Source organism: Phoenix dactylifera, unplaced genomic scaffold (assembly GCF_009389715.1).
Source record: "Phoenix dactylifera cultivar Barhee BC4 unplaced genomic scaffold, palm_55x_up_171113_PBpolish2nd_filt_p 002363F, whole genome shotgun sequence".
Lineage (NCBI taxonomy): Eukaryota > Viridiplantae > Streptophyta > Magnoliopsida > Arecales > Arecaceae > Phoenix > Phoenix dactylifera.
Window position 1 is genome coordinate 9,095 of NW_024069596.1, and position 22,898 is coordinate 31,992.

The 22,898-nt window shown below is 38.6% G+C and overlaps 1 protein-coding gene and 2 pseudogenes across 4 annotated transcripts; 2 read left to right on the forward strand and 1 right to left on the reverse strand.

Moving 5' to 3' along the window:
• The first annotated feature begins 802 nt into the window (after positions 1–802).
• On the forward strand, positions 803–5,914 carry LOC103718429 (probable serine/threonine-protein kinase DDB_G0276461). Of its 4 annotated transcripts, none has more exons than XM_039123278.1 (8): positions 803–1,069; positions 1,425–2,332; positions 2,796–2,961; positions 3,060–3,110; positions 3,432–3,657; positions 3,746–3,862; positions 4,272–5,023; positions 5,123–5,914. In XM_039123278.1, exons 2-6 carry the CDS (start codon positions 1,869–1,871, stop codon positions 3,760–3,762), a joined length of 924 nt encoding a protein of 307 aa, XP_038979206.1. In that variant the 5' UTR covers positions 803–1,069; positions 1,425–1,868; the 3' UTR covers positions 3,763–3,862; positions 4,272–5,023; positions 5,123–5,914. The 4 variants fall into 4 exon arrangements, with proteins under 4 accessions (XP_038979206.1, XP_038979204.1, XP_008805476.2 ...); XM_039123276.1 differs by having other exon boundaries at positions 3,432–3,619; XM_008807254.4 differs by having other exon boundaries at positions 3,432–3,614.
• A 415-nt stretch (positions 5,915–6,329) lies between these two features.
• Positions 6,330–14,718, reverse strand: LOC103718428 (annotated as a pseudogene).
• A 1,714-nt stretch (positions 14,719–16,432) lies between these two features.
• On the forward strand, positions 16,433–22,658 carry LOC120109551 (annotated as a pseudogene).
• Positions 22,659–22,898: the final 240 nt, after the last annotated feature.

A 22,898-nucleotide genomic window follows, 5' to 3' on the forward strand; every position in this document is an offset into this window, starting at 1 on the left:
GGGTGGGGTGGGCGACTACTACCTGCTGCTTAGAAACATCCGGGTTTTAGTTTGTAATGGGATGGTCATACAGGTGAAGTATATGTATAGAGAGGCCAACGAGGCAGCGATTGAATGACCTCCTATGTGGCCAACCATTTCGAGGATACTCTTTGGATAAGGGAGAGAGAGTTATCTGGTACGCTCCGGAACCTATTATTTTTTATTTTTTTTGCTGTATTCATATCCCTAATGTATGATACATCTGTTTTAGCAAAAAAAATAAAAAAAAGAAGCACATCATATGGGCAGGAAAACAAGCTTAATGTCCCCACATATCACCCTCACAGTTTACAACGACATCAGATCTGTCTTTCACATGGGGCAAGAGCATGCACAATAAGTTAATGGCAAATGCAAGCAATATATGGACCTAATCTTCTTAAGAAATTTTATTGTGTTCACATCATCATATACTAATTTATAATGATCTAAAAATGTGCTGAGGCCAGGCTTCCGAAGTTGATGGTATGGGTTGAAATCACATAATATCAGGTGGGACGATCAACCCAGTGACATCTTTACTTTCACAAAAAAAGAAAAGAAATGGTGAAACCTTCTTCTCAAGAGGGACATCCATTAGAATCAGACGATGGTGATTGATGGGTTCGTCCCTTAATAAATAATCCATCTAGTGGAGTCGTTGGGTCCACGTAACAAGAGACACGCCTCCACCCGGTTCTCGCTCGCACGTGACCGACGACCGGGCGGTCGTGCCCCTACGCGGGGTAGACGAGGGCCTATAAATATCCGGCCATCCACCGGCATCGCAGAAAGAGGGGAAAAGAGTGGGCGCGGGGGGGAAGCTCTTTTTGGTTCTTGCTTCCCATAGCCATTCTTTTGATCATTGGAAAGGCCTGATATCTCTCCTCTTCCGCAAGAGTCAAAACCCAAACCCCTCCGATCAAGATCCCTGTCGCCTCCGGAGGCTCGAATCTTGAAGGTGCGTCAGTCTCCACCTATTAGGGTTTTATCTCTTTGTGCTGGAGCTCGGAAGTGGAGATCCAGGTGTTTTTCTTTGAATTCTCAGGTATTGTACTGTATTTTGTTGTTTAATTGCAAATCGAATGGTAGAAGAATGATCTCTGTGTGGTTTCTTGTTCATTGAGCTACGAATCCATCAGTAGATAATGGATCTGGGGGTTCCGCGCTTCAAATATGAAGCTGAAGTAGATTTCGGACCTTGATATGTGGATCGTTTTGGGAAAACACTCCTCCCTAAAATTAGATCTTTATATAGCAATCGGATCCAATCAAAGTCAGTAGATTGCTGCAGGATCGGTTGGGTTTAGTAACAATCAGTTGTTTGGATTGTCATTGCTGTACTTTGAGGAGGTTTATATATTCTAAATCTTGCTGATTTATAGTTCCCTTCATGATTTCAGGGCATCTAACAAATATTGCACGCAAGTTTAAGCATATCAAAAAGATCTGAAGTTTGCCAGATTTAGGTACCGATTAAAGTGTTGAAACGAAAAGTTTGACTCGAGAGTAAAGAAATTGTGAACCAGTTCAAGGTTTTTAGTTTTAGTTTTCTAGTACTATCAATGCTCTGTTGGTCCAATTCCTTCAGATCGGATTGATATATTTTGGTTCAATAATCATCAAAAAAGAAGCTGCACCATTTAGCAGAGCAAGGTGTTAATCTGAGTGTTGTAAACAAGAAGTTAGATCTGGATTCAGAAAAAAACTTCATATTCCAAAATTAGCTTTGGACTCTACACTCTTAATCTAGATCCAGAACTCTTTTGATACTGATTAAGAACCCTTTGAAGGTTTCAAGTTGATAAAGCTCGGATTGTTAAGTTTTTGTTCTGCTCATTTTGATCATGTGGAGGTTCAAGCAGTTCATGCCAAAAGAACAAGCTGGCCTGGAAGGTCGCACAGTTGATGTTGGCAGTCTGAAAGTCCATGTCCGAAATGTCATAGCGGAAGGGGGATTTTCCTGTGTCTACCTCGCCCGTGATGCTGTAAACTCATCCAAGCAATATGCACTGAAGCACGTGATTTGTCAGGATGGGGAGTCATTGGATCTGGTAATGAAGGAGATTTCAGTGATGAAGCTGCTCAAAGGGCATCCAAATGTTGTCATGCTTGTTGCGCATGCGATCCTGGACATGGGTCGGACGATGGAGGCAATGCTTGTGATGGAGTTCTGTGAGAAGTCATTGGTTACAGTGCTGGAGAACAGAGGGGCAGGATACTTTGAGGAGAAGAAGATTCTTTTGATTTTCCGAGATGTTTGCAATGCAGTGTTTGCCATGCATTGCCAGTCTCCACCAATTGCACATAGGTATACCGTTGCTTGTTGATATCTTGATCTTGTGTGTATATTCATTCAATGAGTTCTGATAATTTATGTAGCTCTAGCTTGATATTAATGCTATATGTTCGCTTTTGGTCGGGCAGAACTTGAGATATACATTCCTTGTTCTGGTGAGGTTTGTCCAAATAGATGCATCAATACCAGTCATATTAACGTACTAAGATAAGCTTAAAAAGTTTGTAGTCCTTAATTTGTTTTTTTGATTTGTTAGTCCTTTCTGATGCAATGTCCTTGGATTTTTCTTTAATAAAAAGAAGATTTGATAACTGACCATAATGATTTCTGATAACTTATTCTGGATATTAGACAATTCTTTCATTACAAGGAGAAACCAGATCTCACTATCTCACATTCTCTCCTGAGAAGAGAAAGTAGTGCTATCTTTAACTCTGTGACCTGTCATCACATGGGCTTTTGTTGCATTATCCAGAGATCTGAAAGCTGAAAATGTTCTACTTGGAGCTGATGGAGCTTGGAAATTGTGCGACTTTGGTAGCACCTCAACCAATCACAAGTGCTTCAACAGGCCTGAAGAGATGGGCATTGAGGAAGATAATATCAGAAAGCATACTACCCCTGCATATAGAGCCCCTGAGGTTTGATGTGCAGACTTCTTTTCATGGCTTGACATTGATGTGTACTTGATTCATTTGCTAGGAAAATGCTAATTTGTTCCATAATTTGTTGGTTGCAGATGTGGGATCTATACAGAAGGGAAGTTATCAGTGAGAAAGTAGACATTTGGGTAAATCCCTCATATAACCCTCTTGTACTATATTGAATATTACCTTTCTATGTTTCACAGATTAAGGTTTTCTTTTCTTCTTCGTTTTTCTGCTTCACAGTTTGAAATGTTGTTGGTCTGATACAAAGTTTAAAGAAAAATATGTTTATGCCAAGTATTTGAGCATTATCACTTACTAGTAACCAACATAGTGCATCAAGTTGATGTTTGTGGTGAATCCAAGGGAAATGTACTCTGTATGAACCTATATATAGTGATCATGGATTTTTGTGTTCCCAGCAATGGAAACTAGAGCTGAAGTTGTTTTTCGCTCCGTTGCAGGCTCTTGGATGCCTACTGTACAGAATTTGCTACTTTAAATCTGCATTTGATGGCGAATCAAAGCTTCAAATCCTTAATGGAAATTATCGCATCCCAGATTCACCAAAGTTCAGTGCTTCTGTGACGAGTCTTATTAAAGACATGCTTGAAGCCTCTCCAGATGCCAGACCAAACATCACGCAGGCAAGGTCTTTGCTTGATTGCCCATTCATCTCCATGAATCTAGGTTAGTTTTAGATTGTTGCATGTGTGACAGCCCATGAGATGCCAAGCTCACGCTCCTCTTTCTGATGCCAAATCATTTCTTATAACAGGTATGGTCCCGTGTTAATGAGCTACTGCCGGCAGAGCTGCAGAAGCGCTTGCCTGGTGGTCTACATCTGCTTTAAATGTTGACATATGCCCACCTGCAGCAGATGTGCAGGATGAAGGTGGGAGTATTCCAAACTTTTATGCTTAGCATTTACATATTTTGGATTTACTTCATGCATGCTTTAAAAATTTATCGTAGAAAGTTTCATACTATTGAATTTTTTAGATCCATGTGGGCTCTTCTTGTTGGTGTTGGCCATTTGTTAAAAGCAAGAAATATTCCACAAATTATTACTGACTTCCTCAATATAGGTACTAGAATTGGGTTATATACAAATGCAGCTTCTGGAAGTTAAATGACATAAAGAAGATAATGATAACTTTTTCTGATTGCATTCTCATTATATTAAACAGAAAGAAAGAAAAAATTGTTGTCACATTTGCTATAATGTTGAACTTTCTGAAGTTTTAAGTTCTATGTTGACCTGTAACTTTCTTAATCCTAATGCACTGGCTTTGTTTTGGCAGGAATTCGAGAGAGGACATCGGCAATGCCTCATAGGAGCCCTCCACCTCCACCACCATCAAGAGAACACATTCAAAGTACCTCGCATTCATCAGCTTCAAAGGTTGCTGGGGATGGCGCACACTTGGGTGCGTTTTGGAACCAGCCAGCATTGTGCAAAGATTTGCACACTGAAGAGGATAAGGACCAATATTTGACAAAGAACCAGCTAGCAAAATGGCATCAAGCACAATCAAAGAAAACCTGAGAATAGAGCTAGTCCTCAAAAGAACAGCATCTCCAACGGAGTGTCCGTAGGAACTCTCCAGAGAGAGTTGACACTGCCCCAACTGAGGACTTTTGAAATACGATTTTCTCCTGGTGGCTCAGAGCAAGGTTTAGAGAAAACCAGAGCATCTGATCCTGATGGTTATAGCCAGCTTTCAGGACAAGGCATTCAGCACATTTGTGGCTGAGTTTGATACCAGTAAGCACCAGTCTGCAAATGCTGCTAGTAATGGTTAACGATAAGAGTAGATTAGGGGACAAGGGTTGGAAGCAGAGTATGCAGGCTGAAGGAAGAGCTGAAGCAAGCTAACATGGAAAAAGAAAGAAATAACATCGAAATATGAAAAGTTGTCTGCCATTTGCCGCTCCCAGAGGCAGGAGATCCAGGAGCTGAAGCGTGCCCTCGCTGCAGCAAACCTCATCACCTGCAGGCAAAGACGGTTCAAAGGCCCAGACATCTCCTGGAAGCACGCAGTCGGATACTCCGGTAATAAATTCTTGTATCATGGCTTCCCTTTAGTTATTGTAATAGCATCTGAGTTTCATGTAAACTAATGCAACCTTCCTATGATGATCATCGTTGCAGCCAAGGGAGAAGATAGGATCGGTTGTGGGAACTCCAGCAAGGTATGTTTGCCGATAGCCCTGCAACACCCAGCCCAGATCCCAAGCCGTGGCAGCATTTGCCGAAGAGCCAAAGGTGCAGGGCCACACCAAAGAGCATTCACCCTAGATCAGTTCGAACAGTTAGGGCAGCCAATGGCAGCAGAGATACTACCAAGCAAGCCGCCACCTATTCCGCCAATGAACCATGGGCTTTGACAATGATAGTATTCAGGGCAGTCCCTTCTGGGTCGGAGGTGCCGAGGACATCGGTTCAAGGGAATACTTCCACAGCGGTTCGGTGGCGGCCGTGAAATGAAGAAGGCTGAAGCCAACCAGCCAGCTGGATGGGCTGGTTTCTGAGGTATCGGTACAGACGGAGATTTTATAGTTTACTGCTGTAATTGTTATAAATAAGCTTTATATATAAGTGGGGATGAGGATGTTGGAGGGGTGACGCAGGTGTCTGGCATCATTTATCCTGTGGATGAAAAAGGAGCAGGGAGAGGGACATACGGCATCTAACCTGATTCTGGAGGGGAGTTGCCTGGCATTGGTGGGGGCTAGAACAGACGGGAGCCGCGTTGTTCGGCTCTTTTACTCATATCCTGGGCCCGTCCATTTTTCTCATGTGTAATGTAATTGAAGTGGTCCTCATAAATGGTTCTCGTGTCAGTATTAGTTCTCTTACAAAGCTATCGCAGCTATTTTCATGTGGCACTCATTGGCATTTCTTTCATAAATAAATTCCTTCTGCACTCTATTGGAGTTAAAACTTGTTCTTTTCCGGTTAAACCTCGCATTTACATTCTCAGAAGAACCAGCAGTATTGGTCTGCGTGCTTCGAGTTGTGTGGCCTGTTCGGGGACTATTTTACGGCCAATGGGACCTGCAATTAAGCGGCTGTTTTTCTGTCTGCCTGGCGGCTCATTAGTGAGGAAGGGAACAAAGATCCAAGTAAAACAGACAATGGGAGGTGGGCTTGCTGGCTCGTGCCTTAAGGTTTGCCCTTTTTTCCTCAGTCTTTGTTTCCGATAAAATCTTTTTCCTCCATCTTAACTATACTCTCTCACAGCCTTCCTACTTTTCACTCTTTAACGAGTGAGATACTGGCTCACATTAATCATGCCTTTCTTAGCCATTTGGCTAACATCAAGTGTAATACATTTGCGTATATTTCTCGCCAAATATGTTACTATTCAATCATTTATTGACGTCCAACAAGAATAGCAGACATTCTCGTCTTGCACTAGACAATACACAGAAACACTACACATTACACCGATGAAGTAAGATGCTGATATTGACATGCTGTCTTCATATTTCATTGTTACAGGCAAATTTTTTCATAAGTGATATTTACTATACAGTAGGGGCGTAGGAACTTTCCTCAGGAAGAACAAGACAGCGTGCACACGCCAGGCCTGTAAGCCCATGCCGGTGGCAAGCGTGCATACTTCTCCATCCCTGGCTGTTCATCGTAATGGACGTTCCATAAGTTTCAGAAGCCTGCGAACTTCTCCGTAGTCACCTAGTTCGGCAGCATCGATGGCACTTTGGGCATAAATAATTCCGTAGAATATACTTTGGGTTAATTGAGTCCATTGCGACCTTTCTTTGCTCATCAGGAATGCCACTGGGCGACCAGCTATCAAAAAAGGGGGGTAAAATTGTCAAAAGAAAAGAATTGGATTTAGGAAATTATTCTTGTACTTCATGAATGTTCCAGTAATTATAAATTTATAACTGTGCACTCCAATGTTTTTATAAAAAAAAAACATTTCCAAAGAAGCTCCTAGTTGCACCAAAAAAAATATTACAGCTTTACCTCAATTACAAGCGAAATCGGTTTTAGGGAAATTCACCACACATTTCCATCACCAATTGATTATTCACACACTATATTGAGTCAACTGTATTCCGCTGACAATACTACGATGAATTTCCTAGAAAACAAATCAAGTATGCCTCGTCTCTGGTTTCCACTCTTCGGGCTCGTTTGGTTCGCAGGAAAAGAAGGGGGGAAAGTGTGGTCAACGGAAAAGTAATGAAATGCCTCTTGTTTGGTTGGAGTTTTCAAAGGAGAGAGAAGGGAAAGTTGAATTCCCATGAGAATATGATTCCCACATTTCGGGCTCGTTTGGTTCGCGGGAAGCATTTTCCTTCCTAGGAATATGATTCCTGGAAACAAATTCCTAGGAAGAGGATGCCTAGGAAAGTACTTTTGGCATGTTTGGATGACCATGGGAAAGTGACAAATTTCTAAAGGTGCTTATGTTTGGTTGGCCATCCACTTTCCTAGGAAAGTTATATATAATTCCTATTATGCCCTTAATAAAATTAGGTTTTTAATGCCTCTTTAATGCTTCTTTAATGCTGAAGGGACTTTTTGGGAAAAAGTAAAAATGGAGTGATTCCCGCCTCATGGGAAAGTAACTTTCCCATGTTTCTCATGGGAAAGACTTTCCCATGAAATGTGGGAATCACATTCCCATGGGAATACAACTTTCCCTTCTCTCTCCTTTGAAAACTCCAACCAAACAAGAGGCATCTCATTACTTTCCCGTTGACCACACTTTCCCCCTTCTTTTCCCGCGAACCAAACGAGCCCTTCATGGGAAAGTCTTTCCCATGAGGCAGGAATTACTCCATTTTTACTTTTCACAAAAAGTCCCTTCAGCATTAAAGAAGCATTAAAGAGACATTAAAAACCTAATTTTTATTAAGGGCATAATAGAAATTATACATAACTTTCCTAGGAAAGTGGATGGCCAACCAAACATAAGCACTTTGGAAATTTGCCATTTTCTCATGGTCAACCAACATGCCAAAAGTACTTTCCTAGGCATTCTTTTCCTAGGAATTTGTTTCCCAGAAATCATATTCCTAGGAGGGAAAATTCTTCCCGCGAACCAAACGAGCCCTTCAGAAAAAGTACAAGTGAAATAAGAACAAAGGTAAGAAATGAGGAGAAAAAATATCATGGACCAGCCATATCTCATAGTTATGGCATCAGGAATCAAATATACCTGTCCTCCTTGGTTGTCTATTCCTCCCCAAGTTCTACATGTCATTTCTTTCTATCAAGCTATGCATCCTTGGTTAATTCCAAGACAAATATCAAGCTCTTTAATAAACTTCCACCATGGTTTCTTTAAGCAGGACTCACCGGTGCCTCAATCCTTCAAAATACATACTTGCTGTACGGAAAGTGAGCACGTCTTTTCTTTGTTGCTTGCCTCAAAACCATCATAGTCAATTCTCCATCAATCTTCCCTATTTCTGTGAATACTAAACTTTTTATAATTTATTCATGTCTAACTTCTTTTCCTATTGTACCACACATGCTCTCAGAATTGAGAGAGAGAGAGAGAGAGAGAGAGAGAGAGAGAGAGAGAGAGCAATCACTAGAAAAGAAGAGAGACAGCAGAGGCAGTAGGCATGTGAGCATAAAAAAGAAAATGAGTTATGAGGGTCGAACCTCAAATCTTCATGAGAAAATGTATAAAAAGTCGTAGAATAACAAACAGAATATAGGAAAAAACATCGCTGAAAATTACCTCCTCGATGTAGGTTTGCACCCAGCTGGTCCATGCTTCTTTTCTCTCCTTTCCAATGTCTAGCAGCACAGCTTTAAGAGGAACAAGTAGCTCATCTTTTGGAATCTTAGGGTCTGCTTTGATGTTAGAAAGCAACCGAAAAAAATTTGTATAGTCGACTTTATCCACAGCCATGTTGTTGAGGAGCTTATTTGTCAGCTGCTTGTTGTACTTGGATAGACCAAGTTTCTTGTCATCATTGACTGGTATTCATCCATGAATTTAATCCCATATCTGTAGTGCCACAGGAATAAGCATCACTGACAATGGGCAACATTTTCAATCATGATTGCACAACAAATGTACAATACCTTTCCATTGCATAATTTGCCTCCTCTTTACTAATCAAATGTGCAGCTGATAAAGTTGCAGTAAACTGTGCGATGTTCCACAAGCCAATATCTGGCTGGTTGGCAAAAGAGTATCGTCTTCCTGGAAGGTCTGTGGTATTTGGGGTATAACTTGGATCAAAAGCATCCAAGAAACCAAAAGGTCCATAGTCAATTGTTAGACCCAGCACGCTCATGTTGTCTGTGTTCAGCACACCATGGGTGAAGCCAACACCTTGCCAGCTGCCAACCAAGGAAGCAGTGCGCTCAGCAACCTCAACTGACCAAGCTGATTTGATCCATGGCAAATACATTAATAGTGATTACAATCTTCCAGATGAATTTCCTCATTCATTTAATAGTACATCATATATAGAATAAAGAACTTGACCAAGCCAAAAATTCCATATGTAAAAGAATATTACCTGCATACTTGTTAGATGTCAAATCAACTGCTGAAGAACCCTCCAGGCTGACCTCAAAAGATATGTCATCACTTTTGCTCATCTTCTCTATGTGAGGGAAATGAATGGCGGATAGCAATAATCCTGACAAAGCACGAACAATATCAAGGTTTTCTTTTCCCCTAAAGGTGTGCATTTGGTAAGTACCAAAACGCAAAAAGGACTGAGCAACCCTGCAAATAATCGCACCCGGTTCCTCCTTGGGATTTGCCACTGCAGGACAACAGCCACAACAAATGAACAGTGATATCTCCAAAGAAAACATAGTTTGCACTACTATTGAACAAAGTACAGAACATTACTAGTGTAGCACACAGAGATTTCACTTAGAATTGAAAAAATTATACTTTTCCCAAGATATAGAAACACGAGCATCTTGAAATGCTCATGTGGTCCAATCTGGTGGTGGAATCATAAGGTTTTCCTATATGCAAAAAATGTTGCTTCTTTTAAGAAAGTTTTCAAAAGCCAAGTATTGAACATCCATTTAAATTAACGGAAGTCACACATTTTAAATGCATCCATGTCTGTGTTGGCACCTCCAGGTGCAACAGTGAAAAATTTCCTTGAAAATCATACAATGTGATGATACACAACTCCAGCAAAAATGTACATAATGCTGCCAGAAAGCAGGTGAGAACCAATGGAAATTTAATGACATACTCATAAAACATGTCGCGAGTAACATATTTGCCAGTTGTAACAAGGCAAAGCGCACGAGTTGTAGGAAATTCCCAGTCCATTCATTGCTTCACTGCAGAGGAATTCACGAATGCTACTACGCAAGACTGCAAGGCCATCTGCAAATCGGCTATAAGGAGTCCTCCCAGCACCCTTAAGCTGTAACTCCCACCTTTCACCTCGAGAATCTTAAAGACTCGCCAAGGGTTATTGCACGACCATTCCCCTAGCTGACCTGCCCACACACCAAACTGATGCCCACCGTAACATTGAGCATAGGGCAACCTACAGAATATATTTCATCTTCTATGTTAATGCAGTGTTCCACTAACACAACATTTAATTTAATTGGGGAACAGAGTACAGTGAAGAAACAGATTGAGAACTAACCCTCCCTTCAAAGGCAATGCTCCAGAAAATATTAGTGGGAAGTCTGGTCTTTCAAATCTGTAAAGCCAAAAAAATGTGGATGCAAGTCAAAAGATGACTTGATGCCAGTAACTTATAATCAGAAACCTACAGTATTTACAAAAACTATGGTAAGTTGACCAATACAGGAAATAAATTCTGAAATAATCAATAATCCAAGGTTCCAAAGAGGTTGTTCAAATACTATCCAGCCAAGAAGGGAAAATAATTGTTATTATAGTCAACTAAGAATCCTAACATTCCAATGGAAAATAATTCCAATGCGAACAGGAAATCACTTGCGTGGAGTGAATCCTTAATGTTCTTAACCAAAGCAAAACAGCAAGAGATGGCAAGCTCCTTTTCTATTATTATTACTGAAGAAGTGACAACATCATTCTCATAATTGCATAGATGGAGTGAACATATTCTTTCTATGATCTCATCACCAAAAGAAGAAAATATGAAATATTTAAGGGAGAAAAGGAAGTAACCATTGTTATCTGAAAAGAATCCAGTAATGAATGGGAGCCTGTTATTTGACCAACACCATTCTTAATTTGTTAACATTGTACACACGGCTTGATAGCCAAACAGGTCAATAATGTAAAATAAGGAGAGCTGCCTACTCTTTAGGATCCAAATCAAGCAGCTTGGCAACAGATTCTGACCAAGCTACAAGCTCGGGCTTCCCCACTTCAGCAGATGGTGATACTTTACTGTAACATGCATGGAGCACCTGAAACCATATGACAGGACAAATTCCTCACTTCCTAAACAAGAACCATAGTCCATAGTGAATATATCTTAATCAGCAATGATAAATTAGTACCTACAATGACACAACCTATGCGTGCTAGGATAAAAATGACAATTCTAGTTTCCACAGATTGTAATATCTAATTTGCAAATTTCTGAGAAATAAGAGTCATACAATCATGCAACAAGTGTAAATGACATCAGACTTAATAAATAGGATATGTCAAATTTGAAAGCCACTTGCTTATATGTTAAATTACTTTTATCACTTGAGCTCCTGGAAAATATTCCAAGGGTAGACTGTATACTATATAACTTCTTCAAATCAAAATGGTTTTAGATTATCAAACTGTAATGGTTGGTTTCACATAGACAACAAGATAGAGTATGTACAGTCATAGGAGGGATCAAGTTATCTCTTCTTGTGGATTCAAATTCAGAATAGAAGGTTCATACTGGAGAAATTTTCGTGAATCTAATATCAGACAGCACATACAGTGACTTCCATAAATATTACGAAGAGTCCATTACATCTACAGTCTAAATGGATAGGATGCAGAATGCAGAATGCAGAATGCGTATGCCTGCATGCACAACTTAAGGAGAAAGCATACAGAGAATTTAGTTTCATTCTTGAGTAATGACATATGGTGGTTTACTTTGTCACTTTGTACAATACTTCTGTTACAAGGTTACCTGGACAATAAATTGATGTGCAATTGTGCATTGTTACAAACTTGTAGCAATGACTACCAGCCCACAACAGCTTATCACAACATATTGCATATATTCGTTATGACAAAAGTTGACAAGTGTTAGTATCGCATCCAATTACTATCCAATTGATGGATTATCCATGCATACAATATATTATGATGTATCTTAGGACTCGTTTGGTCCGTAGAAAAAGAAAGAGGGAAAGTATGGTCAACGGGAAATGAAGAAAAACCTTTTGTTTGGTTGGAGTTTTCAAAGGAGAGATGGAAAATAACATTCCTATAGGAATAAAATTCCTATATTTCATAGGAAAGAAAAATCCATGAAGGACATGAAAAAGCTACTTTCCTACCGATTGGAACTTGGAATCCTTTTTTTTCCAAAACTACCCTTAAACCATCAAAATATATGGATAAGGTATTTTTATTTATTAAAGGTATAATAGATATTTCACATAACTTTTTCAGAAAAAATAGATGCTCAACCAAACATAAGCCATTTTGTAATGTACCACTTTTTTATGGTCAACCAAACATGCCAAAACTATTTTTTCAGGCATCATAATATTCTCAGAAATCAACTTCTCAGAAAAAAATATTCCGGTGAAAAAAAATCTTCCCGCGAACCAAAAAAGTCCTTAGAATAGTGATCATTGGTATAAGCTTGCTAACAAAAAAAATTTAATTTTACATCCTGATATAAGCTAGTTTTGTTAGATCAAGACCCCTAGGATTAGACTTCTTTAAATAGCTTGATACCTATGAATAGATAGTGTCCCTCGATAAATCTCATGCCTTTGCTACATAGATCAGTCAATTCTTGTTTCAGTCTTCAGAACATAAAGTTAGCCTAGATGCCTGTTTGGAAGTGTCACATAAACTTTCACGATGATACATACGTAGTGTTGGTGCATACAGGACACTAGCTGCTAGCAGCATAGGCAAGTCTTGCAATACTCTAGTACTTGATGGCAAGGGTCGCTCACCAGATTGAAACGAGCTATCAACAATTAACAGTAAGATAAACAAGGCTGAACAAGGGTTACTTTTTGAATGTCCAACCATCTCCATTGCAACTACTTAGATCTTAACATTGACCATGCACAGAAAAGTAGAGAAAGGATTTAACAATTACTGTTATATTACTCCTTGAGTAAACATAGTCATGCAAACTACTCCAGTGAAAGCATCATTACGTTCTAGGGGTGTGATTCCAGATATATGAAATATTCATAACAAATGTTTTTTCTTTGTAGGCACTCACAACAAAGTTTGCAATTCAATGAATAAAGCATCAAAATATTGTGCTATATGTCCAGAACTAGTCTCGCTATTACTTCGGTACATTCATTTGCACCTACAATGGACTGTTAAGTACTAGGACTTCATGAGAAGTTTGATTTTTTGTTTCACTCATTTTCAGATCATCCTTTAAATTTATTCACGCATACCATAATAGTCTCTTTGGACAAGCTGAAGATATCTACCACAAGATGTGTACACGGTTGTTTCCTACTTTCTTTTAAGAGGACTTAGCTTTAAGATTAGCATGCCTATACCCAACTGGAAATACTTTAAAAAAAATGAGGTGACTGGAATTTCTATGCCGAAAAAAAGACATATTATATCAATTCTAAAACGCAGAGACAATATTTCCACAACCAGGGCGATTCCTCATGGTCATATAGAGGATAAAATAGATAGAAACAAAGAAAGATATAGATATGAAGAAATAGCAGGAACATTGATTGGTCATCATCAAAACCATACCTTCCCCTCTTGTCCATAGCCAAAGGCATAACAAGAGTTCTAAATAAGACTCCTTATTTAAATAAGACACCTCGAAGTCATAACAATTTGATAATTAAAGTTGCAATTTTTATAATATATTATTTTTCCTTTTTCTAAGAAAGAAACTTGTTAATCCTAAGCCAGACTCATTCACAAGACTTTAAAGTGCACAACCTAATCATAGGAGCATCTATAATAAAAGCCGAACCCTTCTACCCCTAAAAAAAAGAAGACAAAGTGGACTGGCGTAAATTCTTGATCAAATATACCACTGGCATCAAAATCTCATGTAGATGTCTAATAAATTAATAAAACTATGTTCGGAATACTAATAAAATCAAAAAAGAAGTACCTCCCGAGGAATTGTATCGGTTCTTGGATCACCAGGAAGCTCCCTTATGAAGGAGTGGTCCCAATTCAGCTCCTCGAGCTTCAGTTGAACCTCTTGGCTGCTCTCAGCAACCGCCGCCGGAGATTCCATCCCCTGATCCCGCCCATCCACCGGGGATTCCATCAATCGAGCCGCAGTAGATCCTCCTCCGATATCTCCGGCGAGCCCTCTCCGCCGCAGGAGAGGAGATCTCCGTCCGTCCGCCGGCGGGCAAAGAGGCGTGGATAGGCGGGGAAGAGGAGAAGATGGGATCGAGGAGATGGCGGAGGGGGAGAGAAGGAGAGGTTGTTGGAGAAGAAAGCGGCGGCGGCGAGGAAGGGGAGACGAGCGGAATAACGACCGGAGATATGACCGAGCCATCGCCCTTCTCCAACCCTTTTTGTAGTGTGTAGGTGCCGTCTCGGTCTCGCCGTTTCCTTCCAGCGAGCGAAGAAAAAAATAGCAGCCGCTGCGGTGGTCAAAGTTATCAGGGTCCGTCCTTCCATTGCGTCATTCTTGTTTTTTTTTTTTTTTTTTTTTTTTGGGCTCCACCTCCCACTAAGACAGATGGATCATATTACGAATACATCGGATAAAATCAAAAAATAAAAATATTTCAAAATGATAGAAGCAACTCTCAATCTCCAGCCCACATGGTGCTACCAGAGTGACTAGCTACATAAGCAGTCATCCAATCCATAGCCTCATTAGCTTCATGAAATACATACTTAACCAAGAAAGCTCCTCCAGCCCTCACCATTGCATTGCGTCATTCTTGTTCATTTTGAGCTGTTTAAAAATGCACTAGGGTTGCTAGTATTCATTTTACAAAGCTAGGTGATAAACTAAAATGCCAACAAAAATCTATTCCACTATCTATTTTTACTTGCTTTCATAATTCTCCATATACCAAAAAAAACTTACTTTAGAGTCCATCAAATGAAAATGTTATAAGAAGCATAGCTAGTTTGATGTCTTGGAGAAGAAATCAGGATTGAATATATCTTCACACTATCTTCTATTTTATTGTTATCCAGACTCCCAAAAGCATAACTCCACTTCCAATTGAACTCAACAGTTATTTATTATTGGCTAATCATATGCATTGCATGCAAGAGATAACAATTTTTATAATAATGCTATAAATATACAATAGTATAAAAAATATGCATAGTTTGCTATTTTATAGTTTATGAAAAAATGGAGAATTTTCTGTAGTAGTCGGTAATTATGAGTTTCTAACGAAACTATTTTGGAAAATAAACTATAAATGCCAATAATTAGTAGCTCAACTAGTTGGTTATCACTCTCTTTTTAAAGTTTATGTTTAAATCAATGAGATGGCCAAGAAAACTATATTCTTAAATAGGCAAGTAAACTAAGAAATACTTATTGTTTATAGTTATCTATTTTATAATTTATGGGACCAAAATCTTGGATGGTGTGGCGTCAGGTAATACTGGATTCCAAAAATGAAGAAAGGGACTCTATATAGATACCAGAGCTATAATTTACGAACGGGCCATAAATGGATAATTAATTATTTGTTATTGTTAGTGTAACTTTATTTTTTAAGAACTAAAAATGGAAGAAAAAGTTTGTTAAAATAAGGCGAGAACAAGGTTTAAATCGCCGATATCAATATCTCATAACTTGTATTATTTGTGCTGCATGATTTACATAAATAGATTTTTGTAAAGATTATCTAGGCCACCGACAATGAGAAATGAGCTAGCGCACTTAAGCTTAAGCTGGTTCACAATTGACGATTTAATGAAATATAAAAAATATCAAAATTTTTCTTTTCGATCTCTCTTTTAATTCTTTATCACCATTTTAAAAATATAAAACAACAAAATCAAGAAATTAATGGATAAAAATGACAAATGCATCAACTATTTGTAACTTAACATCTTCTCTCCATCTTCAATGTTGGCTCCCAACATCATGAATGAAATTTTTATATTTCTCTATTTATTTATTTATTTTTCTCTTCTCAACCTGGCGGTGACCATACCGTGGCATCTCGGGCACAACAGGAGCTGGACGCGTGCCGTTTATAGTACGCAAGTCCATTCGGAACGCCATATCACATAATTCGCCGTCCACTCCGCGGCCGGAACTCAAAGGCGTTAACTGTTAAAAATTCGGGCTATAAAACGCGTTTGGAGTCCGCTCTTTTTCGGCTTCTTTTCTTCGAACCTGACTACGCTCGCCCTCGCCCGCTCGCCCTCCCTCTCGCCGTTGGCTTCCTCTCTCTATATCTACTGATCTCCACGAAGCTCCCCTAAATTCCACCCCGCGATTCGAATTCTCGATTGAATTCGCTTACGGGCGCTCGGAACGGAACGGTTCTTGCGGTAATCGGGGAACAAATGGATGTAAGAGAGGCAGATCGCTAGGTTGTTGATGCGCTTTCGGCCTAACTGAGGAGAAAGCGCTCTCTTTTCTCTTTTTCGAGGCGTCCACAGCATTTTTTAGGGTGTCCGCGCAAAAGAATTCCTCTCCGGGAGGCCCTGTCATGGAGTACGATCCCTCTGATAGCAGCGGTAAGTCGAATCAACCTTTCTTGTGGCGTAATGGCGATTTCTCACGTGTTTCTGGGTTCTTGGTTAAATAATTAGAGGGTTTTCTTTTAAAATCATGTACTGGAAAGAACCTTGGCGTGGATTAGTTGGACTAGCTCGGGGTAGCTTGGGGTATTGCAAGATTGGAAAATTAGGGTTTAGAGTTATATTTATTGGTAATTAGGCCTAGCTTCTTGAATCCTTCATTTTTTTCATGAAATATTTCTCCTTCGGTTCCTGTATGCTTGCTGGTGTTTAATTTGTAAGCCGAACGGGTTGAGCTCTGGTTCTTGGAAGAACTAGGGTTTTTATAGGTCAGAGTTCATGTTTTTCCTGCCCCGTTGCATCAGATAGAGGTTAGGGTTTAAATCAGGTAATATATATGTAGTAGCGAGGCTTTGTTAGCATTCAAGATAGTCTGGCTTGATTGTGAAACCTGAGCTGGTCATCCGAAATCTCAGAAGTGTAAATATTTTGCATTGAAGGCGTCTTGTACTTTATAGGGTGCAAAGGGAAATATACTTGTATTTAATAATGGAAGCACTAGATGTGGGAATCCAAGCTGCTTTATGAAATTCAATCTCTAGCTCATAGTGTATAGACTCATTTTCCTCTATTTAAAGATACAAAGAAGTGCAAATTCTTATAATGTCCTATTGCAATACATGTCAATGTGATGTGGTTACCATGATAAGAAGTGATCCAGGAAGCAGTGAGACAAACTGAGGGAGAAATCTTGAATAGTAGTTTGAATTGAAATGAGAAAGAAGTGGAGTATGTGAAGCATAATTGACATACATTTTTTGGGGAAACAAGTTTAGTGGTGAATAGCTCTTGGCTCATTTTGTCCAAACAAACTTGTATCTTTGTCCCTTTTAAAGTTGATTTGTGCAAGCCCTTTTATATATGATTTTGAGAAATGAAATCTTCCATAAAGGATGTGAATGTACAATTTTCACAGAACATATATGGCACAAACAAACATTCAAAGTTATTGGTCTTGTGAGTAAGGACCCTAGCACATTAGGTTGGCACGAACACTTTATAAAAGCCTGAGGGCAGGGAAAGGGTCCTACTAAGTTACAAAACTCTCTTGACTCTGAATCTAAAAGCAACAGGAATAACCTGATTTCTCATGGTTCAGTACTTTTCATGTTGGTAAGGATATTTACAAGTTCCCTTTATTCTATCATGTTACAGTACTCCACATATTTGAGGGATAGTTAGGAAAACCTGATCTTGTTGCTTCTCAATTGCAAAGGGAATGAAGAATCTGCTCCTGAGATGCATATGTGCTACTAATATGAACTGTGTAAAGGATGTGAATATCCAATTCATTTTATTTTTTATACTACTAATGAATTACACCTTTTGAGTTCACCAGGTCTATTTCATATATCGGTGGAAGAGACTAATTAATTGTAATCAAATTGAAATATTAGAATTTCTATGTAGCTAATCAACTAGTTTATTAACATTTCTAATTTATTACAAGGATCCATGGTTTTCAGTTTTACGTAATCAAAGGTCTTTTTCATCAAAGCAGGTGATTAAATGTGGTTTTGTTGAACCAGCAGTAGGTGACTCCATGTTTGAAACTTAGAATGTCCTCCCTGGAAATGCATCTAGCGATTCCCCTTAAAGGACTTGAGATTGTTATTCATACCTAACTTGGCTGAAACCTTTACCTCCCATGAATCTTGGGTGCTCAGTAAATCGGAATGATATGAAGCAGCATTGGGAGGGGATTTGATAGAGATGAGTGGAATTTGGATTGGGGATGAGCTGTATCTTGCTGGCACTTCATGTTCTGACATGTGATTTGAATAAAAGTGAACTACTTGCTATATAAAACACAAAATTTTCAACTTTTGATGACCTAAGGTCTAGGGATTTAAGTTTTAAATTGAGTTCTAAGATCTAAGAACAAAAGAAAACATGGGTTGTCTTTATTTACTTTGCCAAGCAAATTTTGGATTCATGTAAGCAATGCAAGAAACTTTCCTAATATCCCTGGTTCTTGTGATTAATGTGCTGAAAAGAGCATATGGGTGGCTGAAATAGATCAACTATAAACCGAAGATAATAATCTTGTTACAACAAAAAAAAGTGGAAGTTTCTAAGTATCGCATAATTCAGATTCCTATGGAACCCAGCATTGTAAAAACATCCAAAACTATTTTAAAACACCATAGTGACCTTAAAACTTTTCTTACAGATTGTATATATAAAAGTAGGGCATATAGGCACTGATCCTACTCAAAATAGAACTTCGAAACTGCTAATAATATTCCTGAAGTTTAATCAAGTAAAAAAACTGATATTTACAAAATAGTGCCTTTGCATCACCGACTGGACATTACAGAAACAAAATTTTGTACATTGATACGTGAGAATCTCATTGGTGGATATGTAATGCAAACATCAATTGTTGTCCCAAATACCAAGGTTGGCTTTAGAGCCCTCCATATGTCTAGTATTCTTGCATGCAAGTTCAAGTTAGCAAGCAATACTACGTTATGTATGTACTACTTTTATAATAAAATCCAACGAGTTCTCATGATAGCTGTTTTGAATTAAGTTCATATATTTAATTCATGATGTATGCTACTACATATTGGAGTTTGAGTCCCCTAGCTTCTAGTGAATTAGGTCCAATTAGCTCCATGAATGATATATTATTATATATACTTTTTTGCTTGCTCTCTAACTGCCACTTTTTTGCATTTACTGTGCTACCCTTATTCTTTTGTCCTTCTTTTACTTCTTGTAGTGTTAATATGCTCCCTAAATGATGTATTTTGTGCTTTTCTTGGAACATGTTATGATAATTCTTGAAGAAGCTTTCTACTTTCTTGGCATTGGTCAAGTCAAAATTGTGAAGTTACTACTTGCATCTTATCTCTTGGTGTACCCCCTTTTCCCCTGCTAAAACAATTAGCTAAATTCATCATAACAATTGATGGCAAGCTGAGGTTTTTGCAAGAAGGTAAACCTCCCAACTAATCTTTCCCAAAAAACTGTCCTGGTCCTTGCTAACCAATTAGGAGGACCATTTTTTCACCACATTTAGAGGCATTTATAGAATATGAACTTTCCAAAAATTCAGCAAATATTCTTTAACTCTAGAACAAATTTGGGTATCAAAGACTTATCCCACTTATCATTCTATCATCTCCGACGAAAATATTCAGTCCGTATATTTGCAGAACACCTGTTCCAAACTTTATTGCCACACCATGTTAGCTTATCCTTGACCATGCATGGAATAACTTCATAGCAATATCTTCTTTTTTTTTCTTTTTTTTTCTTTTTTTTTTTAAGAGAAGTGTCATTGGCAATATCACGGATTCTTTTTTGCACTATTTAGCTCCAGTCCTACATAATATACTTGGGGTCTCTGCAAACTACATACCTGATCAGCCAAATGCATGAAATGTTGTTTCATATGTATCTATTGGCAAGATTTTATTAACTGATACAAGAATAATGTTATGCATTATTTAAGGTAGTATTAACTCTTTGCATTGATGCTTTTCAGTTCATGGATGCACATGATTTTTATAGAGTTATGTTGTTATGGTGCTTATAGTTATGCTGCCATGAGCTATTAGGTTTTCCTTTTATCTTATAATGCACATACAAATGACCTTTGGCCTTAACATTTTTTTGGCAGTTGCAGAACTGTTGGTTATGCATCAGGTTTGTGTGAAAATAGTACAATTGCCCAAACCATTCCTATATCATATTATTCCAAGGTCTAATGTTAGTAGTGATTTTTAGATGAGTATACGTTGACTATAAGGCCTAATGACTGTAGATTAAGGTTTATTAGAGTAAGTCTCTTCAATTCAATGATGGGAAACCCAGATATTTTCATGGAGGTTAGCATTACCATTGTAAATACATTTCCACTTTTCCCGCTTTTCCATGTTTTTCATCAGTTGAAGAGTTGGATAGGCTTTAGTTGGTTAGATTTTAGGATATGCTTCTCTACAATTTAAATTCCTAATTATATAAGAAGGAGCGCTTCTTTGACGTGAAATTGTTTAATGTTATTTTTTATTTGCAATCAATGTTGGGAGACTTATGGCAAAGTTATCATCATCTCAACATTTGAAGTTTTCAGGATTTTTGATGCTGTAAGATTTAAATTGTGCCTTAGCAATATTGTTTTGCGCATGCCTTTTGATAGCAACATGCTAAGTTTAATCCTCCAATGATTATGGATTGACCTCTTATAAGCTGCAATCATATGGAACTCCTCTGTCATCCTTTCCTCCAATCATAAATGCCTCCTTAAATTCAACAATTCCATTTAGTTGCACTCTGGTGTGATGTTGCTTGAGCTTTCTTTATGTCATCAGAATCTATTCCTCCCTACATAATTATACTGTTATCTTGTATATTCTATCATCCCTGAATTGACTGCAGGGACTGATGATAGACCTTCCACCATCACATCAGAACAGGGGTGCAAGAGGAGGGGCGTGTCGCCAGGGGAATGGTAAGAACCATTCTTGGTGCTATTTCAATACCCCAGGGTACAGAATGATATGGAGACCCAAATACATCGGCTTGGAGCAAGAAGCATACAGTTCAGTTCTTCGAGCATTTAAGGCTCAGCGGATGCCATTACATGGGTATCCATCCAATATATCTTATCCAAAACAAATATGTTCTTTACTTTTCCTGTGGATATTCTTGGAAACCTTGTGAAATATTTGAATTCTTCAGGAGAAAGAAAGTCTTATAACTGAACTGAGAAAGGAACTGAACTATCGATGAGGAACACAGAGAACTATTAAGGCAGGGTTATGCTGATACATTATAGGAGAGATAAGGTCTTAATTAATAAATCTTTGTTAGAAGGACCCACTTACGATAAACAATAAGATGACGAATTTGCCCTCTTCTCTAATTGTAGCATGAATGTTTGACAAATTTTATATAGGAATGAGGGCAGGCGGACACCAAACTGGCTTGCTTAACAGTGCCAAATCAACAATGATCCAGTACCTGTCCTCACTTTTCATACAGCTTCTCGCAAGAGACAGAAGCCATCTCAGAACCATTCCCTCCTCTATCTTTGGGTGCACCATCTCCTTATTGCCACTCACAGCCAGTTGCCACTTCCATTCAGCCATCATCGACAGCAGCAAAACGGGGAGCTGGCAGCAGGGCAAGGGCAAGAAGCCTAAAACAGTAGTTTATGATTCCCAAGCATGAATGTTTTGTAAAGTAATGTGCATTCTCCATTTTCTTGTCCATTCCTTTTTCTTGATGTTCATTTGTTTTTTAATTCCTCCAATTTTCAGGGTCAGGCATTGCCTGGTGTATCTCAATGAAGTCCATTGCACTATCCTTCTGCAGGTCCAAGTGGAAGGGCCAGGTTGCGAACAGGAGTTCTACAGGTGCTCTTGCAGAAGCACCACCATATGATCCACTGGTTGGGCGGAAAGTCATGACAAGATGGCCTGAAGATAATAACTTCTATGAGGCTGTTATAACTGATTATAATCCAGTTGAGGTGTGTTTGGTTATTTTGGTGCTCATTTTCACCGTGTCGGAGTTGCACATTGCCAAGCTTACCATTTTGCAATTCTCAGGGTCGTCATGCTCTGGTATATGATATAGGAACAGACAATGAGACATGGGAATGGGTTAATCTCAAAGAGGTGATTCAATTTCTTCTATGACAAATATTTAAAATCATAACAGACTAATTTGTTGTACAATTGCATGTTGCCTTGTAGCCCTTACCAATGCTTGCATTTACTTGGGTAAAATTTTAAATAGTAAATTTCATGAAGTATGTTCGTGCATGTTATTGTGTGAACAAATATTATCACCAAAAGTTGCTCTCTCTCCTCTCTCTGTAGCTGCAATTATCATTTCTAAGATGTGCAAGAATATATGCGGGGAGTCTAAGCTATAGAGATGGGTTAATGCTTGTTAATTATGTTTGTTGTGTATGCAATTTTTTTCTATTTATATTGAAAATTAGGCCATGCTTAAGGAATTTCATTGAAGTTATTTGTGGCCGAAAATTTTAAGAAATTTATAGAAACAAAA

Coding starts and splice junctions, on each gene's coding strand:
- LOC103718429 (XM_039123276.1), top strand. CDS start 1,869: ATGTGGAGGTTCAAGCAGTTCATGCCAAAAGAACAAGCTGGCCTGGAA. Junction 2,333..2,795: donor TCTCCACCAATTGCACATAG/GTATACCGTTGC, acceptor TGCATTATCCAG/AGATCTGAAAGCTGAAAATG. Junction 3,620..3,745: donor CCAAACATCACGCAGGCAAG/GTCTTTGCTTGA, acceptor TTCTTATAACAG/GTATGGTCCCGTGTTAATGA.